Raw genomic sequence first — 25455 nt, 5'->3', positions numbered from 1 at the left:
TATCGTGTCATACAACTGCCCCATATTTGGCTCTGCCTTAAATCTGTTTCCGAATGTTCTTATGAAGGTTCTTTGTTTATTTAAAGGTTCTGTATTTTATTGACTCCAGTGCACTGATTCTTTTCCATCCATGTTCATCTGTTCATTTCTTGTGCACCTTCTTTGGGAGACGTGTTTAGGTTGCACTTCCACACACAACACAACAATGTAGACTATAGATGCCAAAAATCATTTCCCACCCTTACCAAAAATTCTGAACACTCTTTATGCTCCTTCCAAGCAAAAGTACTAAAAACCGCTGGACTCGTTCAAATGAAACAGTATATCTCATTAGTCTTACTTCTAGAATGTGAATACCCAGTAGGATTGCTCAGTTTCCCTTGGATGCCCCATAAGCTCATTGCCTTTTGAAACCCTTGACTTATAATTTTTAGTGAGTCAAACCTTTGAAACAAATCCACATGGTTGAGTAGGTGAGTAGAAACTACGGGTTCTTATTATATAGAGAGAGAGGGAGAGTGCTTCCAAAGGTGTTAGATGGAAATTTAGAAATTTCTCTACACTTGGTCGTTGCCCATCACTTTCTCTGACCTCCTTTCTCAGATTCCCCATCTACTTCAGAAGCATACATGGATAAGTTTAGTTAAAAACATGGTTTATTATCTATAAGGACTGTGTATTGATCACGGCATGGAGGTTTCAATGTGAAAGCAACCCATCATCTTTCACAGCAAAGAGTTGCCCTGTAAGGTATAGTCTTATAGACTAATTTGGGAGAATTTTTCTTCCATTTTTTGTCCATACCTGCCTAGAAAAGTAAGAGTATGACTCATGAAGACAACGTATACACAAGACTTGGTGTGGTTTCTGAGTCGTCCTTGTTATGTCTTTCTGGGCACCAAGTCTAGATGATGTTTGGTTTCGAATTTTCCTAGTTAATTTCCTTAAGCCAATCCAAACCCGTTCTAGAATGATATTAACAACTTATTTTAAGAGTTTATAGCTCTTTATCATGAAATTAGGTATATGTCTTAGTGACAGCTACAGCCTAAAACCAGAAGTTGGAATTGGGTCCTCCATCTAAGAAAGAGAGAAGAAATCAGTAGAACAAGAAATGAAGTTTGCCTTTGTAAAACTAGGCTGTTGAGGTCTGTCTTTCAGATATGATATATGGTTTAAATTGAAGTCTTATAAGAGTGGTTTCTTGCATGAAATATTTTGTTGATGTTGAGGGTAGTTCCCAATCTGGTAGCATTTGGCCATATTTGGAAACGCTTCTGTTCTTACTTTCTTTCAAAAAAAAAAGGAAAAAAGGAAAAGGTAAAATTTCCACGCATTCGCATTCATATAAAAATAATCATAAAATAGGAATCCTCTAAAAAAAAATTTAAATTTCATGCACTTATCAATCAAAAGTAATACCTAAGATGGATAAAGGCAATACCTTTAAAAAAAAAATACATGAAATGATAATTATTTTTAAATAACTATCTGAAATTTGCATTTTATAAATTTGGATTCCTAGTTTAGGGTTTTTATATATATAAGTGTATGAAAACACACTTTTCCTAGAGAAATTTTTTTATTACACTTTATATTATTATTCTCTCTTTCTTGAATGATATTGAAAATTATAATTATATTAAATTTATTAAAAAAAATTTCTCTTTTTTTTTTTTTCTTTTTTCTTTTAGAAGTTTTGAGGGGCTGTTTAATTTAGTTTAGGAGTTTTAAAAGCTTTTAGGGAACATGACATATCATTTAACGGCTTAAATTCCATAAACCATGTCTTGGTTCTCTTTCGAATTTAAAACACTACTGGAAAGTTATGGAACATGACATGACATTAATGTTCAAAAATAAATTGAAGTCAAATGTCCTTGGCCCCATTTAGCTGTAAAATTTGAAGAAGGGAGTGGAATGGAAGGAATGAAGTAAAAAGGTGAGTATGAATTGAAGAGAAAGATGCAAAACCATAGATTGGAATGTTATTTGGTGTGATTGGTAGCCGAGAATCAGAAGGAAATTGGCAGAATGTGTTTTTTCTGAATGTTGCAAAAGCTTACTTGGAAACCTTCCAATTACTCCATAGAAATATACTTTTTTGTTTATCAACTCGAAAGACACCACCACAATAAAGGGATTTCATGTATATAGCTTCATTGTGTGTATCATAATCTCATTTGTTTACTTCGTTTTTATTTTTTAGTACCATTATTCGATGGTTTAAATCTCACCATTCATATTTAACGATTCAGATTTTTTGTTCGATAGGTATTATCATGCTGTGACAAAGCGAGGATTTTAATTTAGGAGAGCAACTTTTAAGACATATGTAAATTTTGTCAATTATAAAAGATATGAGCTTTAAGCCAATAATCCAATCTCGACACCTTTTTGGGAGTGCAAAAGCTAGCTTGAGGTTCGATTCCTCTTGTAAGAAGTGGGCCCTCAGGCCTTGGCTGGCTCCGCCCCTACCACGATACCTTAACATTTCTCTTTTAATTGTATGAAAAAAAGGTTAGTAGTAGTGTAGGGTTAGAAATCCTTTTTAAGAGGATAATTAGAAAAATAATATATTATAGTTATTATATATTAATTTTAATGTAATTGATGGTATTCATTATTATTAAAATTTTAAGTAATTTTAAATATTAATAATAAAAATTTATCAAATTAAATAATCAAAATAGTAAGAAGAAACATTAGAAAATTTCAATAATTTTTATAGTAAAAAGAAAATAATTTTTTTAAAGACTTCAATAATTTCTCTTATAAATCTTGAAATTTTTCTAAGGCTCTAACTCCAACACAATCACATTCCGTCAATGTACTTTCAATGGTAGGGATGGGAGTTTCTTCACACCTTAGTTTTTTCTTTTATATATGATTTTTTTTTAATTTTTAAAATATTAAATTTAATTCATATTTTTTTTAAAAGTAAAATTTTTATTTTGGTTTTAAATTAAATTAATTTCACATTAATGTTTTAAGAATCGTCATTGAACCGACCTGAGAAGAAAAGGAAAAACAAAAGAAATAGATCGAGATGAGTTGAGGCATAGAGATACCTTCTTCTGTAAAATCATATAATGGCCCGCCCCTCGTGATGCCGTTTGTGGTGGGCACCCACCAGTCTAGCCAAAACCAAAAAAAATACCCAAAAGGCAAAAGCCAAAACAATCACTCGCAGAAACTACACACATTTCCCCTTCCAGCCCGCAATCTCAACATTCACTGCATTTCCAATCTCCAAAACTTCTCCACAGAATCATTTCTTAAATCACATCCACAACCTTCTTTCTTGTTATCCTTCGTATGTTCCGTTTCCTCAGGCTCTAGCTTCAAATTCTGTTCATTCTGAGCATAGGAAGAAGGTTGGTGAGATGGGGTATTTTTCTTGCAGTGCGGAATCTGCTATTTCTACCTCCAGTTCTCAGTTGCCTCAGAAACCCATCAACAGAATCCAGCAGTTTCAGTATAGTGATCTTGAGGCTGCCACCAATGGGTTTTCTGAGCAGAAGCTACTGGGGAAAGGCAGCCACGGCTGCGTCTACAAGGCCGTCCTCCGGGGCCGCCTCGTCGCCGTGAAGAAGCCCTCCCGCGGCAGTGGGGCTGGAGTCTCGCCTCGGGTGGCTTCGTCTTCCTCGTCAACCAACGAGGTTGAGAACGAAATCGAGATTCTGTCGAAAATTCAGAGCCCGAGGCTGGTGAATTTGGTGGGTTTTACGAATGATTCCAAGCAGCGGCTTCTGGTGGTTGAATTCATGAGCAATGGTACGCTCTATGATGTTCTTCATTCCAATTCTCGGACCCCCAATTGGGGTCGGAGGATTCGATTAGCACTGCAGACTGCTAAGGCCATAGACACCCTTCATTCATCAGTTCCGCCGGTGATTCATAGGGATATCAAGTCTGCAAACGTGTTGATTGACAGGAATTTCAATGCCCGGTTGGGTGATTTCGGGCTGGCGCTGCGGTGCCATGTTGATGATTATCGGCTGAGATCAACCCCACCTGCAGGCACAATGGGGTATCTTGATCCATGCTATGTGACCCCAGATAATTTGAGTACTAAAACTGATGTTTTCAGTTTTGGGATACTGCTGTTGGAGATTATTAGTGGTAGGAAGGCCATAGATGTGGGGCATTCGCCGCCTTCCATTGTGGATTGGGCTATTCCATTGATAAGGAAAGGGAAGCTTCTTGCTATATATGATCCGACGATTGCACCTCCGAAGGAACCTTTTGTGAGGAAGCAGTTGGCGGTGATTGCAGCGAAGTGTGTGAGGTCTTGTAGGGAGAGGAGGCCGTCGATGAAAGAGGTTGTTGAATGGCTTGGTGGGTTGAGTAAGCTGGTTCCTCTGCATACATGGAATGGTTTTAATAATCCATGTTTGATGGTGGAGACAATGGGGCGCCCTGTTGAAGCATCAAAGATGGATGGTGTTGAAGGAGGGAATATGGATGGTATGGATGCTAAATTTGGTAGGACACCATTGAGGAATTCGCGGAGAGTGTACTCTGATTTGGGGTTCAGGAACAATTTGATGGATCTGATGGCTGGAACTGATGGTGAGTCTGAATTTCGAGGGGAGGCTGAGGGGTTTGGACCTATGTCAAAGTCAGTGAATTGGGGTTCTAGTTTTAGATTTGATAGGGGGAGTAGTCAGTCTCGGACTCGTGGTAACGATAAGGGTAGTCTCTTTCGCTTAAGGCGAAACCTTTCTGCAGGAGAGGGTTCAGAAATATTCTCAAGGAGAGATCAATCAAGTTTTAGTGCTAGTAAAGCCAGCCATATCTGACCATGAAACAAGCTCAACCTTGTAAGCCACTCTTGCTTGGAAATCACATTGAAGTAGATTAATTGTAGTTCATTCATTTGTGGATTTCAATCAGTTGACCTTTTCAGTGTTCATTAAAATGTTATGTATTGATGATATATGTAGAGCTAGGGCACATTGCTGATGTCCCCCTTGTAGTTGTTGATCCTTTTTCTTTGTTCATCTTCATTATGCAAAGCTGATGTATGATAAATTCGATGTTTAATACATACATTTAGCTGATTCAAAAGTCATCAATGCTAAGCTTCTTTTTATTCTTTTTCTTCGGATATCTTGGTTAATACTTATCTTTTGTTCCATTCTCCTCTGTATTGCTGTTGCAATTCTTAATGTTAATCTAGAATTTGAAAATGATGAATGACGGTCTTGGTTTAAATTGTTCTGTGTACCATTTTTTATAACTTTGATCTGGCAAATTCTAACAGACACTTCTCCAGTTTTCTGCTGCAATTTTTTTTCCCTCTTTTTTCTATGAGAGATAGGAAAATCTATAACAAGTATTCAAAATTTAAAATTTTCAGAAGATTTTACGAGTGTTTGGAAGTATTGGGAAAAGATAGGCCGCCGTATATTTTGAAGTAGTCCTGAAGGTTCTGTTTTGAGTGAATCTCATTTTGTCAATAAGCAACTTGATCCTCTGATTTTCCCAGAACTTCGCTCTTTGTAGTTTTCAATTTCATAGTTGATATCAAGACAAGAATTGGCTAGATTGTCAGCACTCAGCAGCCTTAAAGCTAATGTAGTCTGTTCATGGTGGAAGCTGTGTTGCTGGAAAAATTTGAAAACAGTTCTAATGTATCAATCTTGTTGAATTTGAAAAAGACATAGAACATCAAGAGGAAAAGTTTCTTGACTAATTGACATCTAATGGCCCACTGTCATTTCATATTTCATCTAATGCTCTGGTTGCAGAATCTTTTCACACTATCTCTGGATAATGTCTGGCTTGAAAGGTATAAAACATTATCACATGTTGCACCAAAATGAAATTTCTGCAGATTCAGAAAGAGTGACTCTTTTTGCATCAAAGAAGAGATCTATACTGAGCTCCTTAATAGTGGATATCTTTTGTGGCTTCATTTGGTTGGTGTAACATTTATGTGGAGAAATTATATTATAAATTTTCTCGGCTAAAACTCCTGTAAACTGTGTGAAACAAAACTGAAACAAATCAGGAGAATTATGCCTATCATTTCTTGTACTTTCATGCAAAAGTTCATTCACAGGCATGTTTGGTAAATGTAGCATCAAATGAAAGCCATCACTTCATTGTCTAGACTCTCTTTCTAAAGAAATGGATCTGGTGTCGTTATCCAAAGCATGGAAGCAGCAATATGTCACAAAGAAAAAGAGGATCATGGGAAAATTTGAATGCATTGAGAGTAAGTAAAATTTACCAAGATGATACCTCTTGAAAAAGAGGCCTCGGGTGTACTACAACTCATGAAGCAACTACTTGAATAAATTGACTCTCTGTTTGCTATGTCATTGGATCTTGTATGCTTTCTATTAGAATTATTTTTCTTTTCACTGCCTGAATGATAGCCCATTACAAAATTAGTACAACTGGGAAAAGTATGCTACCATATGCTACGGCCATATGTGATCCAGGGAACAGACCTAAGCAAAATCGGTAACCAATGTTTGACAAAGAACTTGTTTCTGTTCATTTCTTAAATATTGATGCTTGTTTTTATTCGCTGTGTTGGTTGAATCGTCTATTTTGTCGCCATACTTATTTATAAAATATATGAGTCACAATACATGAATTGCTGTACTTTCCTACCAAACTTCTTTATAAAATGCTCAAATCACAGCTGGTATTATCCTCCTTATTGTTAATCTTTCTATATGAGGCTAACTTCCTAATTGATATGATGAATTATGTCATTCACAAGGAAATTTTTTTCTAAATCTGGGAGCATAAGCCTTCTCTACCAACCTCTGGGACCATTCACCTTGAGGATGATCACATACTGAGATTATAAATTGAGATTCTCCCAGTGAAAGCAGGTTTGTCATTTTCTTATTTTTCATTATCTTACATGGATAAAGTACTTCGCTGCTTTCAACTTGTGGGTGAGTTTGACATGATATTAACAGCAGAAAATGAACTTTATCACTGTATATTCTGTACATTTTACTTGTGAAACAGGACAAAAATGGAGAATTTACTTTATCTATAATTTCTTAGCTTCTTTCTCTGATTCCTCATTTAACCTCCTTTTGAATTTTTGTATAGGCTGTGTCATCATTCTCATGCACAGGTTGCTTCTGGTATAAAGAAATTGCTCTTGCTATCAGAAAAATCTCAACTGCACGGTAGTGGAATACTAATATTAGTCTTGTGTGCTTGTATATGGAATATATTCATCTCAAATATTTGTACTCCAAGAAAAGGACTACACTAACACCAAGCTGCCGTATTCAGACAGTCGTGGTTGCAGCCAAACACTCTTTTTGTTACAGACAAATTGGAGTACAATTATCAAGACAAAGAAGAAGCTGGCCCCCAAGAGATTGTTTTTTCAAATCTCCAAACCCCAAAAACCAGGCTTTGGTGGTGTCCTTAGCACCTAACAGCAAGTAAGAAAAATATATTCCTTCCCACATATCAAGGCTTTACAGCTCATAGATCTTCAAATGCATGTGCTTCTTTCCCTTTGAAATGCAGAAACCCCATATCATACTGTTGTGCTTGTGACATGGAGAGATAAATGGTTGACCTCAAAACACATTTTCTCATATGGGGCCCCTTATCAACTTGCAGACCTCTCTCTAAACATCCTCTGATCTCTTTTCGTTGGTTGGATTAATTCTTTTGGTTCTTGAGATGGGCCCATGAATGATTGTGTTTTTTTTCCCTATAATTATTGTTTCCAAGCACAACTATAAGTGGAAGGGATGCTTTTGGAGGGGGGAAAGGGAGGGAATCATCATATCTTGGAGGAAGATGTGATGGGGTTTTTACCAGGCTAGGGAAAATGTCAAGGGCAGGCACTCATTCTTCAACCGGCCCTGCCCTTTTCTCTTTTGTTTGTATGTAGATGGATCTTTATGTTTGAATTGTTTCTTATTGAGAAGTGGGTCGCTTTTTCAAAAGGGATTTTAATACTTTGATGAGGAACAAGAACCTCAAAAATTGCAAAGGTTTGGACTTTGGAGGAAAGGAAAACAGGGAAAAACATTTGGAATGTACAAATATTAGAAAAAAAAAAAAAAAAGATGTGGTGCCAGTAGGTTGAATGGCCAGGATGCCCTTCCAATAGTTGCTAAAATTCTTCGTCTGGACTTCTTTCGGCTCTCAACCGCCTCACTTTTTGCTCATGTCTTTTACACTTACAGATGTTTAATTTTATTTTCTTCTCCAAAAAGTAAAAAATAAAAGCGCATCCTCCATTTTCCAGGAAAGTGGAAGAGAAAAGTTGGGGTCAAGAATTTTAACGAGTATGGTGGATAAAGAAGATAATTTGTTTAGAAATAGGGTTTGAGGAACTACATGTGGAGTGATTAAGCATAAATAGAACTCACTCCTTAAAGACTGGACTTCCTACTCTGGTAAATCTTTTATTTTTTTGGCTTATATCCATTACCTCAGACTAATCCAAGGACACAAATAGTTCATGGGGAAAATCGAATTGATTGGGACAGTCGATTTTCGGATACAAGATATCAACCTTAGCAATTCATGCCAGGATTGGTCGTCCCAGATCTCTAGAAAGCTTGTCGTATTTAATTTATGAGAAATCAAAACAGGTACAGACACTTTATTTTTAAAAGTAAGTTTGACAAGAAATTCCTTGGCCTGAATCAGGGTATTTGAGGGCATTTTTACCTTTCTATGTTCACCTGTTATTTCAAAACAACTAAATAAAATTGAGGTGAGGTGATGAGTTTGAAGAAATATTTTAGAGATGTACTTGACATCTCCAGCGGAATCGATGTCAACAGATATCTCTACTAGAATCACATGACCTAATAATTTGCAGATATTCTAAGGAAAACATAATCCTTGGCCTTTTTTAAGAGTGGCATTCAGGGGACAACTCAAATGCCGTCCACTTATGCTTCAAGCACCGCAGACAAAATTTCCTTTTTCTAGCTAAAGATTATTTTTCCACCTGCCTGGCCTAATGCCCCTGATGCTAGAAAAGGTTAGCATGTATACAATACTAATAGAATCAGAATCAGTAATCTGCAATTCACACAAAAAATATATATATATATGGAAAACTTGTAGAAAGCACAAACCATAGACTACAAAATCACTTGTAAAAGATAAATAAACTGGAAAGAGACTTCCTGCTTTATACACAAAGCCAAAAATTTCAATATGTTCCCAAACTCAGGAACTGAAGGTCGGGCTCCAAAACAATGGGCGAGCTGATAAGAGTAGGAAAACTAGCAAAAACTGAAATGGAGAACAATCCAACAAATCAGAATGCCTATTATTAAAATTCTCAAATGTTCTTACTAAAGATAAAATCACATGGGTGGTACAAATTTAATGGCCATGTAGATACCAAACTGGGTGACCAACTCACCAGTAAGCAAATCACTGGGCAGCTTACAGGATGAGCTCCAGACAAAAAGGAAAAGAAAAATAGAAAAATGAAAAACTATGGAGGGTAAAAACATATATGAATTAAATACCAGACTCTATTTCTCCATACTACAAATCTTAAATGAAAGACAATCAGCAAAAGTTCATTGATGTCCTGAGAACCATCTTCTCTGACTGCTTCCAAAAATAGCATGAGAGTGAAAGCCAGTCTTGGATGAAAGATGCAGTGAAATAACAAAGAGCCAAAATCCTGCAATTGCAATCTCAAGAAGCCATTTCTTGTGTATTTTGAAGAAAAAGGATTGGTATGCTTCAATGTAATTACCCTTGCAAACCAGGTATGGAATGGTTGGAGGAATTTGTGCCTCTCTAACTTAATCTCACATTCTGCCTTGTCTTGATCATCCTCTTTAGTGTTGCTAGCCAGAAGTTGCACTCATCCCACTCACTGGTCGTAAGGAGTACCTATCCCAGGAAGAATAAAAAAAGACCAAATACAATGTCATTTCTCATTTGGAGTTGCCTAAGTTGAATATTTTAATCCCCAGAAATATACCTGAATTTGTAAGGCAGTGCCGAAATCACCATTGTCTAAAGCCTGGCAGAGCTGAACAAGCTTATCAGCAGCATTTTTAGATATGTCTCCACTGTTAAGTTTTGCAAGCAAGGCACCAATTTTCCTTGAATTATCTTCTATTTCCCGCTTCTTGGCTGGGTTTGCACGTGAACCTCCCAGGGCTTCTGACGTTTCATTGAACAGTCTTGTCAATGTTGCAACTACTGGCCTTTGCTGGGCTGGAGAAATAGAAGAGGAGCAAGGTCAATTTACAAGAATGCAAGTAACTAGATGATAACAATAATACAAATATTGCCCATTTAATAAAAGTATAAAAAATATAGTAACTTGGTAATATTTTGTTGTGAATAAATTTCCTCCCCAGCAGTAACTCCCATCAAGATGTTAAATGCTTCTATAGGTACATACATGGAAAATCTTGACGTGCTTCAAAGCTTCATTTTGGGTATGTAATGAATTTTGAACTAAATAAGGTCCTACTTGGAATTTCAGGCTGTATAATGCAAAAGTGGATGCTAGACACCACCTTGACCACCATCTTTGCCGTATTTGAGGACATCTTACTGGACAGCACATATTAAATATTTGCATCAACACTATTTTATACTCCTTATCCACAATGAGAGAAGCATAAGAAAGAGAAAAAATTTAAAATATTTACCCTTGTTTGGCTTGTCCATTAAAGGGGAAAAACGAAGAAAAAAATTTGTAATCAACTCACCAAAGCTATCGCCCAAAAGTTGGGGTGATTTGAAGTGAAAACTTAGAATACATGAAAGTTACAACACTTTTTATGTATATAATGCAAGTGCTTTGAACAAAAATTGTGGGGTCCATAATTTCTCTTATATTCCTATCATACATGCATACACACACACACACACACACACACATACATACATACATACATACATACATAAGCACCCTGTTTAATGCAAAATCTTACTGATGGAGAAAAAAAAAATTAGATTACCAGGTACATTTGAAGTATCAACTGTCTGTATTGTTGGTGGTGGAGCTGCAGGTGTAATAGCTGGCTGAACTGGTGCCTGTTGAGTAGGACTTGGAGGTTGCATCGGACCCATCCCAGGTCTTTGAACAACCCCTGAATTAACTGGCATAAATCCCCTTTGTGTGGGAGTGGGAGCCACAACCTGGGGCAGCTTATGACCAGGAACTGTACCCACATGAGACGTGACACTACCAAGGGAACCAGCCCCAGGAGGTCCAGATTGATAAGTAGAATTAGTAGCTCCCTGACACATACAAGTTTGGTTATATCAGTTAGTGAAAGATTTAACCTATTAAATTGAAAAACAAAAGCACATATACAGACAGGATATAGCTGAGAACCCAATGTGGGCTGCTGATATTGTTCAACATTTCTCAGGACCGGGGGAGTGGCAGGGACAAAGGGTCTCACAGCAGGCTGACTAGTGACAGGAGGTTGAGCAAAGTTCTCCTGGAAGGAAAATACAAAAAGAGTTGCTCAATCTAACAGTGAATCCAGATCATAACAGAATAATATAGCATTCTTTAAAGTATGAAGGAAAATAAATAAATAAATAAATATAATGCTCTATAATCATTTAGGCTATGTTTGATTCCTACAAAGTACCAAGGAAAGAAAAAATGTTAAGGAAAATTATTTTCTCATGTTTGGTAGACGAGACAGAATTGTTAGAGCAGATGTTCCTTTTACAAGGGCAGAATCGAAGTATAGTGTCGAACAATTATTTAATAATTATATAGAAGAGCTACAATAAGTTAAATGACTTTGAAGTAGCATATAAAAATAATTTATTGACTTTAAATATATTTTTTTATTTTCTTTTACTTTTTCTTCCTACTTTTTCACCTCTATTTTTTTCTTCACATTCTTCCTCAAATTTTCCAGGAACTAAAAGATGTATACTCAAACTTGTCCCACATCCAAAAAGCCTATAATTAGAGATTAAAAAACAAAACAACAGAAGGAATGTCTGGGTAGTCATTTGAGTAGCTTATGGTCTTATCAATCATCATCAAACATCAAAGACAAAATATTATTTGTAATACTTAATAGTCATTCAGAGACTGACAAAATTATGAGATATGAAACTAGTAAACATAATATACCTGGGGAACTTGAGGTGCCTGGGATGGAAGGAACATATGAGGCTGCGGGGCAGGCTGATATGGGGCAGGAGGAACATAACCTCTACTACCATATGAAGTACCAAAAGGCTGTTGATAATTGTCACCATATGGACTTCCAGGAACACTAGACTGCATTTGTGTCGGAGCTGTTTCCTGAGCCAAAATAAAAACAGAACCAATCAAACAAGATAAACAACAAAAAAGGTGTCAAATGCAGCAAGGCAGCAGATTCTGCCCTCAAACAGATATGGCAAAACCTGATAATAATGTTGAGAGGAGTCCACTACACCATAACTGGATTGATCGGCACCATATGCAAGTCCTTGAGAGTTATCAAAAGGCATAGTCTTAGGCACCTCTTTCTCTGCAACAAAAGTTCATCAACAATTAAACGGCAGTAAAGAGTTTCAGGCAACAAAGATCATACTAGGAGTTAGCATGTAGTTGGATTCACTCTGCTTTAATGTTAATTATGCAAAAATAATAATTCCCATGTCCTTCACTGAGCCAATAGAAAAAGACCCAGAACCTGCTAATATATGGAACCAAGGAAGTGTTAACTCACAATGCATCATATTTCACTTTGAACTTAATTTAGCTCTCAAAATTATCAACCACTTCCACCTCCTACAGCCCAAAATGCAAGAATAACCAACTTCTGAATGATACAGGAACATACCACTGAATGCATTTAAGACAGAAAATATCATATTCTACAATCATATGGACAAGCCAAAATATTTTAGAGTTTCATTAAATTTTATCAAAATCCTAAGCAAAAAGCTCACAGAATTATGTGAACATGTTCAACAACTAACCATCAGAACCCTAACGGAGTTGTGGTGTTTGGACCTTGATGACTAAGAACACAATGCATAGCATGTCCTTTAGGAGGTAATACTACCATATCTACCTTTACTATCAATAGACAGGGTGTAGCTCTGATCTCATCAGATCACATGAGCAACCTAGCAAGTAACAACTACGGTCATATTTCAGCCAGACATAAATCCAGCTCCAAATTACAGTACCAAATCAACATCAACCTTCTTCCACTCTTGCGATAGCAACAGAAGGTGGCTTGAATCAATTCCTCATGAGGAGCTGGTCTTGACATCAAACCAGGGAGGACAGGAGGAAAGCAAAATGAAACTAAGACTAAAAGGATTAAAAGGAAATTAACTAAGACTTCCCCTTCACAAGCTTAGCAATGAGATCATAGATGTGCACACAAAATAGCATCACAAGCACATACCAGGTTCTGTGGAGAGAGCAATTCGATCTCGTAATATCACAAGTTCAGGAGATAGTTCATCAGACCCCAAAAGTTTCAAGTACTCCATAGCTGTTTTCAAAAGCCCTTGACTTGCTAGTATTTCAGAATATTTCTCAACAAGCTTATACAAAGACGCACTAAATCGCTTCTGACCAGTTGCCAAAGCAAGGACAATAGTTTTTTCCATCAAATCCTAATCAAGCGAACAAGAGTAATGAATTTCTAGCTTTGAATAAATGTGCAAACAAACTTTCAAAAGCAGCATACTTACCTGAAGAACATCAACATAGGACTTTCCTTCATGCTCAGCAGTCAGACTCCGGGACCAAATCTCCACCGTTTTATCAATATTTCCAGCACATATATAACAAAGAGTTGCAGCCAGTGTATTGCCAAAAGCCATGAGCTTTGAAGCAAGTGTGTCACAAAGCATAGTCCATTCCTCCCTTGGTGCAAACTGTTTATTGATGGCAACAAGTAAAATAAAGAATGTGGAAAATGCGGCAGATTTAAGTTAAATAGTTTCCTACTCCCATATGATATTATCCTCCTACTATCTTACGGTTTGTTAAAAGTAGTCCTACTTGAGCACAGGAACCCTTAGGCTTGCATGGACCTATCTACTTTTCAGCCAAGATTATGTGGCCAAAATCAGGTCAGGGTAGGTTACTGGGTTCTATGCCCTGCCATGAATCCAGAGAATGGGAATTCCTGACTTTAAAGTTTACAATCAATCCTTGTTAAGGAATCATTTCATTGAAGGATAACTTTGTCCACAAGGGAAAACATTGAAAGAAAAGCTTCCACAATTCATAAAATCAATTGCAATAGATGAGGTCCATGTACAAGATGAGGTCATTCATCAATATCAAGCTGCATACTTTCTTTCTCAAATCATTCTCCCTTCTCCCTCATAAATTTTTCTTTCCACAATAAAAAAAATAAAATAAAATAAAGCAGCTGAAAATGCAGTACATAAAAATTCTTAACAAAGCAAGAGCATAATGGAAACATTCTGGTAAGCAAGTCTCATTTCTCTAATACAACGATGACTAAAATCTCATGTAACATAAAAAAGCAATCACTAAATTACAGCATGGAGTTGAGAGACTTACAGTGCACAGAAGAGCAAGTGTTTCTTTCCAGGATTTTAGAGGTCTGGTGTTAACAAGGCTCATAAGATCATTGTTCACCATTGCAGACACAACCTGAGAGGGGAAACACCACATCTAATGAGAAGTCCTTTTAAATACCTTGTTATTGCTTCATAATTCTTAAAAGAGTAGAAGTGTGAATCTGATATAGATCAGAATAATTATTAGTGGAATAGATAAAATGCTTCACTACTTTCTAGAAAACCATTTGCAATTCTTGGATACACAACCTTTAGATAGGGTGAACGGCTCATCTTGAGGTACTGATCACGCGTACTCTCCCACAAGGATGAACCACCCACGTGAGCGATAACTAAAGCATCAGCCATTTTATTTACAGCCATACACTGTGCAACTGCCCCCTTGTAATCTCCAACAACCAAAGCCCGTTGCACACACTCATCAAATGCTGGATCAGCACTTTCCTCCTGTCCATCCACCTCTTGCTGCATTTGTTCGACAGTAGCAGTCTCTTCAACAACAAAGTTATTAACAGAAGTAGATAAAGGTGTATCAGCTTTAGGACTGGGAAGATTGTTAAAGAAATCTTCCCCATTATCTGAAGGGAAAACGGTGGTTTCTTTCTCCTCGACATAAGCCACTTTCTCAGCTGTGCTTTCCTCAAGACCGAGGGCATTCACTTCTTGAGAGAGATCATTTTGTACAGTATCTTTTTCTTCATTTACCATATCAAAACCAAGGTGAGTGAGCAGCTTTGACCTTGCTGTTCCATCATCTTCAAACATAACCTTCAAGAAGCCCCATGTTTCTCTGTCATCTGAAGATCTGTTCAGACAACTCAAAAGAACAGAGAAATGCAAAGTAACAAGTCAGTTCATTGCTAGAATGGATTAAAAAAATAAATGAAAGAGAAATATTTCGTTTTTGGATAAGTGGCATACTCAGACTCTTGAGATTTTCTGTCACACAAAGCCTTCAATGAAGACCTTTCTCCATGTTGTACTGCAGCTTCAAATTCGGAAGAGCGGGTTACCAAACTTTGTTCTGTAACTAAGTCATGCACATGAACCTGGAAGAGAAAGAGGAAAAGATAAATTCAGGTCAAGAAGATGGAATATAAGTGTAAGAACTCCCACCAAGCCTACCTCTGAACCTCCAGTGGAAGCTCCAGCAGCAGATGACTTGGTGTGAAATGAAACAAGTTTGCCTCCAAAACCAAATGAAACCCCTGCTGGACGTTTGTACCATTTTGGAGCTTTTAGGGGTGCTGCATGACAAAACATAATATATAAGAACAATTATTGAAAGGCTGAAGTTAATAGAAGAAATAAGAGAGCAAGACAAGAAATTCCAACACTTCTTTGAACTTAACCTTCTGCACTGTCTCAAATTTCAAAATTTCAAATTATCACTCGCTATTTCCATCCATACCCTTATGCACTTTCAACACCTTAATTCTGCAGCATCTATTCGCTGCTCGCTGAAACTGTCACATAAGTTGTTCATGTGCAAAACATCTCAGCTAGCTCATATTATTTTATCTACTCTGACAACATAGTTGTCTCCTATGCAGTTTTTTCTAATTTTGTCCTACTCCATTGCCCAATTAGCATCTGGATTACAGCTTTGAGCAGAGCACATTTTGTTAATTACCACCCAATATTAGAATCTATAAAGCATGATGGTGTTATTGACTCTTCAAAGAGTACAGTCATAAATCAATTTGTTATTTGGCCCCAAGCCTGAATTTAGTCACAACACCTTCCACGATCTTCTCCACATGTATAAACTTTATATTAGATACAGGAACTGGTAACCTAAGAATATATGTTGCTTATGATGTGAACCAAGACTTCATGATCACACATGTGAAAATGACATCCAGCCTTGACAAAGGGCTAGGAGGGAAACAAGTCACAGTATGCAATCAAAATTATGTAATCTATCCAGTTAAGGCATTTATGGGCCTACGTTTTTGAATAAGAAGCACCAACAAGTGTATTATATGTTCCTAGAATGCATACCAATACTGATACCACATGTCAACACACTGATTTAAAAGTTAAAGTTTGCAGTATATTTCCGTGGTAAAGTGAATAAAATACTTTAATAACCCATGAAACAGAAAATTCACTAACTAGCAACAATACAGTTTCTGAAATAAGAATCATCAATTCCTAAAAAATCTCATCAAATGCTTGAGCCTAAAATTTGATATCACTTTATATTTTATGCTCATTTCTATTATTTGCTACTGTAAAAAGGGAAAGAAAGGGGAAAGTGTAGTTCATAGGTTAAAAAAAAATGTACATGAGCTTGGGTAGGATACCAGATGCACATTTTTATCAACCAGAGTTTGTAAAATAACAAAATCACATGAAACAAATTAACAGCAATGGAAGTTGATTTCAACATAAATCTGGGACTTGATAACCATAAAAAGAGAGTATAAGTGGAATGATCAGAAACCCATGATTCTTATTAGCCAAGAACTACATTACCTGCACCAAACTCATTTTCCCCAATGCCAAAACGGCTGCAACCCTGCAAAAGAAATGTGGATGTGAATCCATGAAAAAAAATGGCAACAGAATTGATTCCTTAAAGAACTATTTGACAAATGAAACAAAAAAAAAAAAAACTTCCAGCTTAAGGAAGAGAAACTGCTAAAAGAAACTTTATGGAAACCAAATGAGCATCTTTGCAACTCCCATCCATTGATGAGAGCTCCACACTCCACCTCACCCAGTTTTGATGAATAAAACATATTTTTTTAAGAAAATATATATAAGCACAAAACAAATGCAGATATGCGACATAAAAGTAATCAAAAGAAGGAGGCAAACATGCTACCAAATAAGTAAAAAAGGAAAATTAGATATGATAATGATGCAGCACACCAAAAGGCAAGATCCAAAAAGAAGTGGTATTTACCAAGGATCTCTTTTTTCCACTCATTTCCACTTTTCATACACCTACCAAAACAAAACCCCCCACCCACACCCAACAACAAACATCTCAGATCTTCAGACAGTGTCTTTTGTTTTTCTGTGGCCAACATTTTATAGCATACAGACGAACAGTAGCACAATAGCAATGACAACAAAGACAATTGTTATTCTTATAAAAGCAATCAATAATCATCCCAGTGGCATGACAGCAACTGGGATCACTTATTACAAAATAGGAAGATAAAGTAGATTTAATACCAAGGATTCTTCTACTTCACATACACCTACAAGATAACACCTGGTATCAAATCAGATCATCCCAGATAACAATAGTTTTCCCATTGTCACCAGTATGATATCTTCATATTGTCCATAATATTTTATTTCTTCCAAACTAAATATATGCATGTATATTTGTATGTGTTCTTCATTTAGCTATTTTTTAATCCAAATCATTGTAACCAATTAAAAATGTGTAAATCCATGCATAAAGAGATGTGCAACCTTCTAGCCTCAGTTTCTTATGTACCTTGCCACACTACTTGCAATAAAAAATCAAGAAGTCACATAATAAAGCATCTTATACAAAGACCTGTCAGCATGCAATTCAACCATACCTCAATATTATAAATGCCAATTTTCCCATCAAATGAAGACGCTGATATGACTCCAGGTATCTTGGGGTACCAGTGTATATCAAAATTCCAGTTGGTACCAGCTGGCAATTCACAGACAATCTGCAAAAGAATTGAAAGAAATAGTACCATCATCATAGCAGAACAAAAGCCAAAAGAATTTGCTCAAAATAGGAAATGTTCAAAACAGAAATACACAACAATCGGAAAGAAGGCTGAAATTGGCATTTCACCTACCTCTCCAGAAATTGTGTCCCAACAAATGGTTCGATTGTCCTTGGCACAGGTAAGCAAGTAAGAGCTGTCAATGGGACACCATGACATTGCAATTACACCTGGTGTAAGAAAAGCAGACAAAAAGATGAAATATTAAAGTCGGTAACAAGTCAAATAGAAGCAAGATATGAAGGAACTTATATAAGAGTGGATAATTCAAATCTGAAATGAGGAAAACTAGAATAAAATTCATAGCTGTTTCTCAGGTTAGAAGTGTTCAGAATACTAAACATGATCAGATATTCCAATCCAGATATAGAAAATAACATAAATAAGAACTTCTACATTAAAAGATGAAAAAAGTCCAAACGGAAATCAAGACCTGACTGGCAAGATTCATTTGTGAAAACTGAAGGACCGGTTTAAATCACAACTTAAAGCATGTGTGTGTGTGTGTGTGATATATTTACATAGCTCAAAGTATTTCGCTGAGGATTGCCATTGAAACCTGGCTCAAGGGGCAACAGGTTTGGGTTAGGATGTGTGAGGTTCCTGGTTCAATTTCCGAGGAAAAAAATGTTGCTTATCACAAACAAATATTTAGATTTGGATTTAACTTGAGTCAAAAGAGAAACATAGTTAAACTCAGGAAGTTCAGCGAGGTATGATTGTCAAATCATCACAAAAAATAGAGTTAATTAAGAACTTTTTTTGTCTTTTTTTTTTTTAGAGGTAAATTTTCGTCTGTATTGAAACTTGAACCTGGAAGCTCCCACAAAGCCTCCCAAACCCTTTACCACTTGAGCCAGACCTCGGCAGCAAGAAATAGAGTGGTTAAAAACATATGATATCAAATACATATCATGAATGATATTGTGTTTCACAATGCATTGTACCAAACATATGATGGATGGTATTCAATCTCATAACGCATTTTGTGATACATTATGCATCAACTGATAAACACGTAACATACCACAGTTGGGTGACCTGCCCATAGGATCCATAACTTAAAAAGCTTTTGTTTTTTTCTTTTTTGACCATAAATTTTTCATGGTCTCCTGTAACTTGTTAGGGTTTAAAAGAAAAACACTGCTTTTCTTCTTTCCTTATGCTTTTTTTCTTGACATCTAGATTTCCAGTGTTATTTTCCATCTGTCACAAGACTTCAAATCTCTCTATGAAAATTCAAATCTGGTTACCATATTTTTATAGGAATAAAAGAATATGATTAAACCAAAAGGTATCTAATGAAAAGCGGAGCACAACCAAAGCAACACATGAATGTACCTTTCAAAATGCAAATTAGGTTGATTTTTCTCCACATGTTCCTATCCAAGAAAGGGACTTATACACAAGTTTGGAAGGATTTGAACCTTCTCTACAGGTTGGTTACTAAAGGATATATTTTTTTTTTAATAATGTAGGGCAACCTTTTCTTTTACTTCTTTTTGTAATCAAAATGAGTAACAAAAGGAACTTGGAGACTTTGGTACAGCATCTTGTAGATTTTGGCATAAGTACTTCGTGACCTTAGTGCTTGGGAAATTTTGGTATATACGTACATTGACGAACGTCAAAGCCTTAATCTTTCTTGCCACATATGTACCATAGGCATGTTGTGTTTGTGTGTATTTCCATCTATTTCTCCGTATGAAAAAACTTGAGATACATGAAAAGATACTAAATACAATACAGAAGATGGGAGAATGGTACACAATATGTATTACAAGTTGAATACCATTACAAAAGGTGTGAAACTAAATTTGTAAAAAAAACAAGAAGAGAAAATAAGGAACTGAAATTTATTAATCATTTCTTCTAATTTATTTTTTCTCATAAACTAGACTATTCCATTTCTAGGAAATGTGCTGGTAATTAAAGCAAAACATATTAATACTCACACTAGGTTACATGTCACAACAAGCCATCTCTCTACCAATGTTCACGTCTCACCTGAGCAAGTGATTAATGAGTAGTAGGGATTGACAACTACTCCCTCCCCCCCTTCTTTTCTCACACAGAGAACTTTTTAGGCTAAGTGTGACTTTTATATATATCTCTAACAGGGAATCCATTCCAGCTCCCAGTGAGGAAAAACCAGGTGATATGCACCCACCCCTCTATCCTACATCACTTAAATACCAGGAAAACCAAAATTTGGGACCTTTACTACCACTGTTAAATCAGTTGAATTTTTATCATAGTTTACTTCTCATAACATTTAAACAAGAGTTTTAAGGGGAAGAAAAGGATAACATTTTGTGCCAACAACAAAATTTAAGAACATGTTTCTAATGCACTTAAAATCCATTTAAATTTCAAATCACATGGCAAAATGTAATGCAACATAATAAAGTATCAATACGCACTTAAAGCATTTCCAACTCAAATTTCGTAAAAATAAAAGGAATAAATTGACTTAGAACTTTTCTTGATCTATGAACAACCTCAGAGAAAGATAGCTCCAACTCAAAAGTACAGTAAAAAGTATTCATATTTGATTTTCATGAGGTAAAAAGTATAGTCAAATAACTGGAAACCGGTAAAACACTGATAGCAAAAAGAGAAGCAAAAGATAATTTCAAGTCTCATACCTTTAGTGTGCCCCACAAACTCTTTCACTGGTGTTATTGTGTTACGCATATCCCATAGCTGGTTGCAAACATTAATGTAAATTATCAAATCTCAGATAATTTATTGCCATAACTTGAAACAAAATCATACAACCAATCATACCCTAAGGGCAGGTGAATTGTCTTCATCTGATGCAACAACTAGCTGAGTGGCAACATCAGGATTCCACTGCAAAACAGAGCATCGCCTTCTATTTGAATCTGAAAAACTAATAATTGAAAAAAAAAAAAAAGAAAAAAAAAACATGTTAGGCTACCAAATGATAATGACAAGCAATCAAGTCAATAATATATTATCCATAAACACCTAAGACTCAGTCCATAATAGGAACTTACCTTATCACTGGCTTTTGCTTCTTTAAGTCCCAAACCACTGAAAAAATAGAAAATTTGCAATGTTTAAAACCAAACAAAAATAAATTGGATAATAAATAAGTTGTGAATATTATCCTTCCTCACCAGTTGTTCCATTGTATGAAGTGGATGCTAATATATGTTGGACCTTGCTATTCCAAGATAAGAAAGAAATTTCACCTTGATTAGCAGATCCACTACCCTGCATCAAGATCTCGCAGGCAATGTCAGATGACTCATAAAACTAGTACATAAAATTTGCACAGAAAAAAAAAACGGAAGGTAGAATGGCTTGTTGTGTGCATGCCCATTCATTTTTGTATAAAAATCCATCTATTTCATGACCCAAAGTGATATGGTGTGTACTGACCACAAGACAAAAGCAGGTGATCAGAAAATCCATGAGATACTAAAGATCCTTATCATTAGTGACAATTTAAAAATAAAAATAAAAATTCTGATAAGGAATCAAAAACTATTAAAAGTTCAATCCACCATAAAAAATAAAACCGACAATGTTCTTTCTCAAATATGGAAAAAATATAATGAACAAAAAAATAAAATCTAATGACTCTTCCCACTATATTGTCAATTTTCTCATTCTTTTAATAAATCACCTCCTTTAGGGGAAGGGAAGATCTGTAGCTGTGTAGGCATACCCACAATGCACTGATAGAAGGCTCTTTTTTCGTGAATGGCTAATCTACAAGTTTTACTATAATTTTATAACATGGAATCAATCTAGAGTATGGTACTAAAACAAAACTACATTTCAGGGTAGAAATTTGAAACAACTGAAACATACATGGAACGCATTTTTTGAAAAGAAAGGCAATCAAGCAAGCATATAGAACTCAAAATGCATAATTAGTCTTATAGAAGGAACAGATTAGGACTGGAACAAGGTTTCTCCCAAAACAAACTTATTAAAAAATTTATCGAAAGATTACAAATTAAATTATGAATTACATAATTAATTGATATGTGTTTTATATTACCGTAGAGGATATAAAAGGCCAACCCCATCTATGGGCAGGATATACAGCAATAGTATACAAAATGAGAATTTTAGGAAATAAAATACAATAAGAGCAAATCATAGAAACAAATATCATATTCAAGATCCTCTAATATCATATCCTTGGGAAAAAACTACACCCTGCTCCATTCAAATGAACCAAAAGTCCCAATATGGCAGTGCTTCCTAATCTCTTAGATCACACAACCATCCACAAAGAGCCAGCCCCAAAAGAACCGGAAAACCAAAAATCGACAAGGATAGCAAAGAGAAGACCAAAGATGAGATGCTTATTTCTAGCACATTAGAGATATGATGGAGTAGGTTGTCCACTGATCCAATTCAGCACTTCTCAGCAATTCCCAAACTTGGGCAATCAGGGGACTGCACAAACACCTTCTAGTAAACACAATTGTTTGGTGTAGGAAATGTGACCTTACAATTGGATCCATACTGCCTTGTCAGGAAAGTCTTCTCTAACATAGTTCTCTCAAGAAAGAAGAGGGAATCAGATAGAGATTCGTTTTGATTCTTCTTCCAGACCAAAAGCATCATCTTCATACTTATCCAACAAGTCCAAATTGAGCTTCCAAACATATATAATGGTAATTGCCTTCTAACTAATTTCTTTCTAAGTCAAAATTACCTCACAACCATTTGATCCCCATTATCCAATAATACCATGATTATATTCATATAAATTTATTAGTCACCAGACAAAGGGTTAACTTTACTCCTAATGACAATTTACAGATTGGTATGAATACTAAGAGGAGAATTTCCTAAAAAACATTGTAGAAGGAAGATATAATTTTCAAATAAATTGTGCATAAGAGGAGGACTATGTACCTTGAGAGGTGGAAAATGAGAAGGTTCTGCAGGTGCTGCCAAATCCCAAATGCAAATCTCGCCTTCATCAGCTCCAGAAGCAAGTAGGTTTGGTGCAATTGCATTAAATTCAAGACCACGAACCTGAATTTTAGAATTTAAAGGAAAAAAAAAAAAGTTCAAATAAGCACCCAATACCGTCCCAAATGCCCAATGTCAGGAAGACCCAAAACGGATGAAAAATGTGGAGGAAAACTTACAGGCCCTTTATGCCTTGAGAGATGTCCAACAAGAGCACTTTCACTTGCCTCAGAGCTGGAAAGGAGAAAGAGAGAGAGAATTAAAAAAGGCTTCATGAGGATCTGGGAATACTTTTTTATTTTTATTCCTAAACATGGATGATGATGGAACACCCATATAGCTTGTTTGTGGGGATTAACAACAAATATTTCTTATATGAGAAGACTAAGATCCATTTTCATACAACCTAAATTAAGAAACTACACCATAGGAGATATTTTAGCAATGAGGGGTCACGCAGTTCCCATTCATTTCTTTTGAGGCTTCAAATACAATGCATACTTATTTAAGATACAGGAGGAGAGAAGATTAACATATGAAATCATAAGAATGATAACAAATCAATAAATGGGAAAATTCAAATTCAACAAGTTAGAAATGGCCCTCACTATAACAGAGAGGGAAGGAAGGAAGAAGAAAAAAGTTTGAGAATGAAGAAAAATTTTAGAGAACATTTGAGTTTAAAGTTTTATTCTTATAATAGATTTTTTATCCTGCATTTCGCACTTAATTCCTTGAGCTACTTCACTCACAAACACAGCCTGCAACAAATTGCGGTGAGTAAAATTCCAAACCTTCTTCCCTACTGCTATAGTATTAATGTAGTTCATAAGAAGATTTTGAAGACTAAGTTTGATTACACAGAAAGGGAACCATGGGAATTTTAGGATCCATTTCCAAATCTACAGTATAGTCACTCCATATACTAACAGATTCGGAAATGAATTCTAATTTCATAGGTCCCATCCCACTGTAATCAATTCAAAAGTAAAATTTCAATACATTAAACAATTGAATCTCCAATAAACTTCTAGCCCATCAACAAAACCCCAATAGAAACAAAGTTCAGAGTAAAACCACGATTTCCAAATTCCGAATCAAACCCAATTCGTTGCAAAAAAAGTACATCACACCAATTCAAATCAATAAAACAAAGTAACAACACAATCCTTACCGGATCAGCTTAAGAGGATTCCAAACATCAATATTGCCGTCGACGAGCCCACCAGCAATAAGCCCAAGCGCGAATTCCTCGGACCCCGATCCGTTCTTGCCCCAGGAGAGCCTGTTAAACCGCTCAGAACTGGGCGACTCACCAACTAGAGACAGGTCCTGATCGTCGGACTGGAAATCGAGCTTGAAGATTTCGAGATTCGCAGACGAACTAAACGACAGATCCACCGCTCCGGCCATTGTCCCGGCCGCCAGGTAGGACGCGTCCGGCGAGAGGGCCACGGAGGCCGATCTGTTCACGCCCTTTATGCACGCCATGATGAAGGAGAAACCTAAAACCTAAAGAACGTGAATAGATCTAAGTATTTGGGGAATTGAGAGGAAATTGTAGGGTTAGACTTAGGGTTTTGATCTAATTTGGGTATTGAGGGAGGGATCTGAGAGAGAGAGAGAGAGAGGGTTATGTGCACTGTTCTCCTCTCAGTTTCTGCATATCTATGGTTTTGCGTTATTGAGGGTTATGTTAGCGGCTTCAGCTGAGGGTCCTCCGTCTAGGCCTTCTGATTCATCACACCACCCAATGGGATGATGCCACGTTGGCAACATTTTTCATTTGTGTGGAGACTATAGTTATTCAGACCACCTAATTACTTCTCCAAAACCATCATCACTATTTTGATATCTATTTACATGTAACTATTAATTACACAAAAATATGTATATATTTTATAAATTTAGAGATAATTTGATTCTATTAAAATTCATTTTTATTGAATTAAAGAAGTAATTTAATTATATTTAAGAGGTAATTTCGTATCTCATTCGATACACTTTCTATTTTTTGTTTTTAAAATAAAAAACTCATATATAAGAGTGGAACATCTTGTAAATTTGGAATATAACTCTTAGAAATTTTAAAATTTTAAGGTTATAAATTTTTTTTTGATATCTCAATGTTTTAAAATGATTTTAAAAATAATTATAGTTAGTAACTATTTTTAAAACGATTCTAAAAAATAATTTTTAAAAACGATTCTTTAATATTTTT

The 25455-nt window shown here is 35.9% G+C and overlaps 2 protein-coding genes across 3 annotated transcripts; one reads left to right on the top strand and one right to left on the bottom strand.

Annotated features, from left to right (window-relative positions):
- Positions 1-3129: 3129 nt before the first annotated feature.
- Positions 3130-5115, top strand: LOC117929360 (serine/threonine-protein kinase-like protein At3g51990). Its single transcript, XM_034849650.1, has one exon. The coding sequence runs from the start codon at positions 3387-3389 to the stop codon at positions 4803-4805; it is 1419 nt and encodes a 472-aa protein (XP_034705541.1). The 5' UTR covers positions 3130-3386; the 3' UTR covers positions 4806-5115.
- Positions 5116-9261: 4146 nt separating this feature from the next.
- LOC117927638 (protein transport protein SEC31 homolog B) lies at positions 9262-24921 on the bottom strand. 2 transcript variants are annotated; one of them, XM_034847259.1, is made up of 22 exons: positions 24409-24921; positions 23414-23468; positions 23175-23297; positions 21413-21509; positions 21290-21326; positions 21057-21162; positions 20915-20972; positions 18339-18436; positions 18084-18203; positions 17017-17059; positions 15661-15782; positions 15457-15584; positions 14785-15352; positions 14516-14608; positions 13672-13857; positions 13380-13593; positions 12382-12488; positions 12104-12277; positions 11322-11447; positions 10959-11241; positions 9965-10203; positions 9262-9873 (listed from the first exon to the last, which is right to left on the bottom strand). In XM_034847259.1, the coding sequence occupies exons 1-22, from the start codon at positions 24723-24725 to the stop codon at positions 9778-9780; spliced, it is 3390 nt and encodes a 1129-aa protein (XP_034703150.1). In that variant the 5' UTR covers positions 24726-24921; the 3' UTR covers positions 9262-9777. The 2 variants fall into 2 exon arrangements, with proteins under 2 accessions (XP_034703150.1, XP_034703152.1); XM_034847261.1 differs by having other exon boundaries at positions 14785-15340.
- Between the last annotated feature and the right edge of the window lie 534 nt (positions 24922-25455).

The sequence above is a fragment of the Vitis riparia genome, chromosome 13 (assembly GCF_004353265.1).
Source record: "Vitis riparia cultivar Riparia Gloire de Montpellier isolate 1030 chromosome 13, EGFV_Vit.rip_1.0, whole genome shotgun sequence".
NCBI classification, from domain to species: Eukaryota; Viridiplantae; Streptophyta; class Magnoliopsida; order Vitales; family Vitaceae; genus Vitis; species Vitis riparia.
The sequence above is the reverse complement of the archived record's forward strand: the minus strand, read 5'-3'. Positions and strand labels throughout refer to the sequence as shown.